We start from the raw sequence: 1,721 nt of genomic DNA on the forward strand, positions 1-1,721 counted from the left end.
TTCCTCCTCTTCTTCTTCTTCTTCTTCTTCTTCTTCTTCTGTGTTTTTAATTGGACTTTAATAGCAGAGCTCTTCAGAAATGGGTCCAGAGGGGAAGAAGCTCCTGAACATCGTCATCCTGGGTTTAGGCTTCATGTTCATGTTCACAGCGTTTCAAACATGTGGAAACATCGAGGTGGGTTGGTTTTAATGGTGCTCCGCTACAAATACTCAAACTTTGATCTAAAATGTTCTTTTGTTTTTACAGCAAACCATCATAAAAAGCTTCAACAGCTCAGAGTTTCATGGGAGCGGTTACACAAGGTAAAATACACAAAACTGTCTCTGAAAACAGACGTCAGCTTTACAAAATAATCTAGACTGAAACCTGCTCTCTGTTCAGAGGATCATTAAATTACAGTTTATAATAAATCCACAGTAATATTCAGAGTATTTCTACTGTAATATTCAGAGTATTTCTACTGTAATATTCAGAGTATTTCTACTGTAACATTCAGAGTATTTCTACTGTAATATTCAGAGTATTTCTACTGTAATATTCAGAGTATTTCTACTGTAATATTCAGAGTACTTCTACTGTAATATTCAGAGTATTTCTACTGTACCATTCAGAGTATTTCTACTGTACCATTCAGAGTATTTCTACTGTAATATTCAGAGTACTTCTACTGTACCATTCAGAGTATTTCCACAGTAACATTCAGAGTATTTCCACAGTAACCTCAGAGTATTTCCACAGTAACCTCAGAGTATTTCCACAGTAACCTCAGAGTATTTCCACAGTAACCTCAGAGTATTTCCACAGTAACCTCAGAGTATTTCCACAGTAACATTCAGAGTATTTCCACAGTAACATTCAGAGTATTTCCACAGTAACCTCAGAGTATTTCCACAGTAACCTCGGAGTATTTCCACAGTAACCTCAGAGTATTTCCACAGTAACCTCGGAGTATTTCCACAGTAACCTCAGAGTATTTCCACAGTAACATTCAGAGTTTTTCCACTGTACTGTATTTGTCCTGTACTGTGTGCAGCATGGCCATCATTTATGGGGTTTTCTCTGCCTCCAACCTGATGGCGCCCTCTGTGGTGACAGTGATCGGGCCGCAGCTCTCCATGTTTGTCAGTGGTCTGATCTACAGGTAAACCTGCTCTAAAGCCAGCTTCCCACCAGAACCAGTTTGAGCAGCCAAAGCAGCCAGTTTCCATGCAGTGTCTGTGGTGGACACGCATGTAGGCGCAGCGCAGCGTGTTTTTCCAGTTTAGTGCAGCGTGCGAGGTAGTGGTAGGATGCAGCAGAGCATTTTTTGTGTATGCAGCACGTCCAAAGGAGCCGCTACTCAAGTTTAAAAAGTTGAAATTTACTGCTCGATGCGCCGCAGCAACCAATCAGAGAGACTCATTTTTCCATGGGATGTTTCCTGAATGTTGCCCACTAACCTGACCCAGACGGACAGCAGCTCTTTGGCTGAACTCGACTAGTTTGTGTTCTGACAGGAGATCTCAGCAGCGATGTGGCTCAGCATCGCCTTAAACTGACCGCCGTGTTAAACTGGGCTCAGGATTAAAAAAAGTTCATTGTCTCACAGCTCCTGGAGTGGTGAAACTCACCAAACAGACCGCCTCTAAATTATCTGGTGAATTAATTATCTGGTGAATTAATTATCTGGTGAATTAATTATCTGGTGAATTAATTATCTGGTGAATTAATTATCTGGTGA

General features: G+C 41.0%; 1 protein-coding gene across 1 annotated transcript; it reads left to right on the top strand.

Annotated features, from left to right (window-relative positions):
• Positions 1–53: 53 nt before the first annotated feature.
• LOC106512110 (UNC93-like protein MFSD11) lies at positions 54–1,142 on the top strand (the record flags this gene model as incomplete). Its single annotated transcript, XM_014000800.1, has 3 exons — positions 54–175; positions 248–303; positions 1,035–1,142. Coding segments are annotated over exons 1-3 (260 nt in total), but the record flags the coding sequence as incomplete, so codon positions are not given.
• Between the last annotated feature and the right edge of the window lie 579 nt (positions 1,143–1,721).

The sequence above is a fragment of the Austrofundulus limnaeus genome, unplaced genomic scaffold (genome assembly GCF_001266775.1).
Source record: "Austrofundulus limnaeus strain Quisiro unplaced genomic scaffold, Austrofundulus_limnaeus-1.0 Scaffold4316, whole genome shotgun sequence".
Classification (NCBI taxonomy): domain Eukaryota; kingdom Metazoa; phylum Chordata; class Actinopteri; order Cyprinodontiformes; family Rivulidae; genus Austrofundulus; species Austrofundulus limnaeus.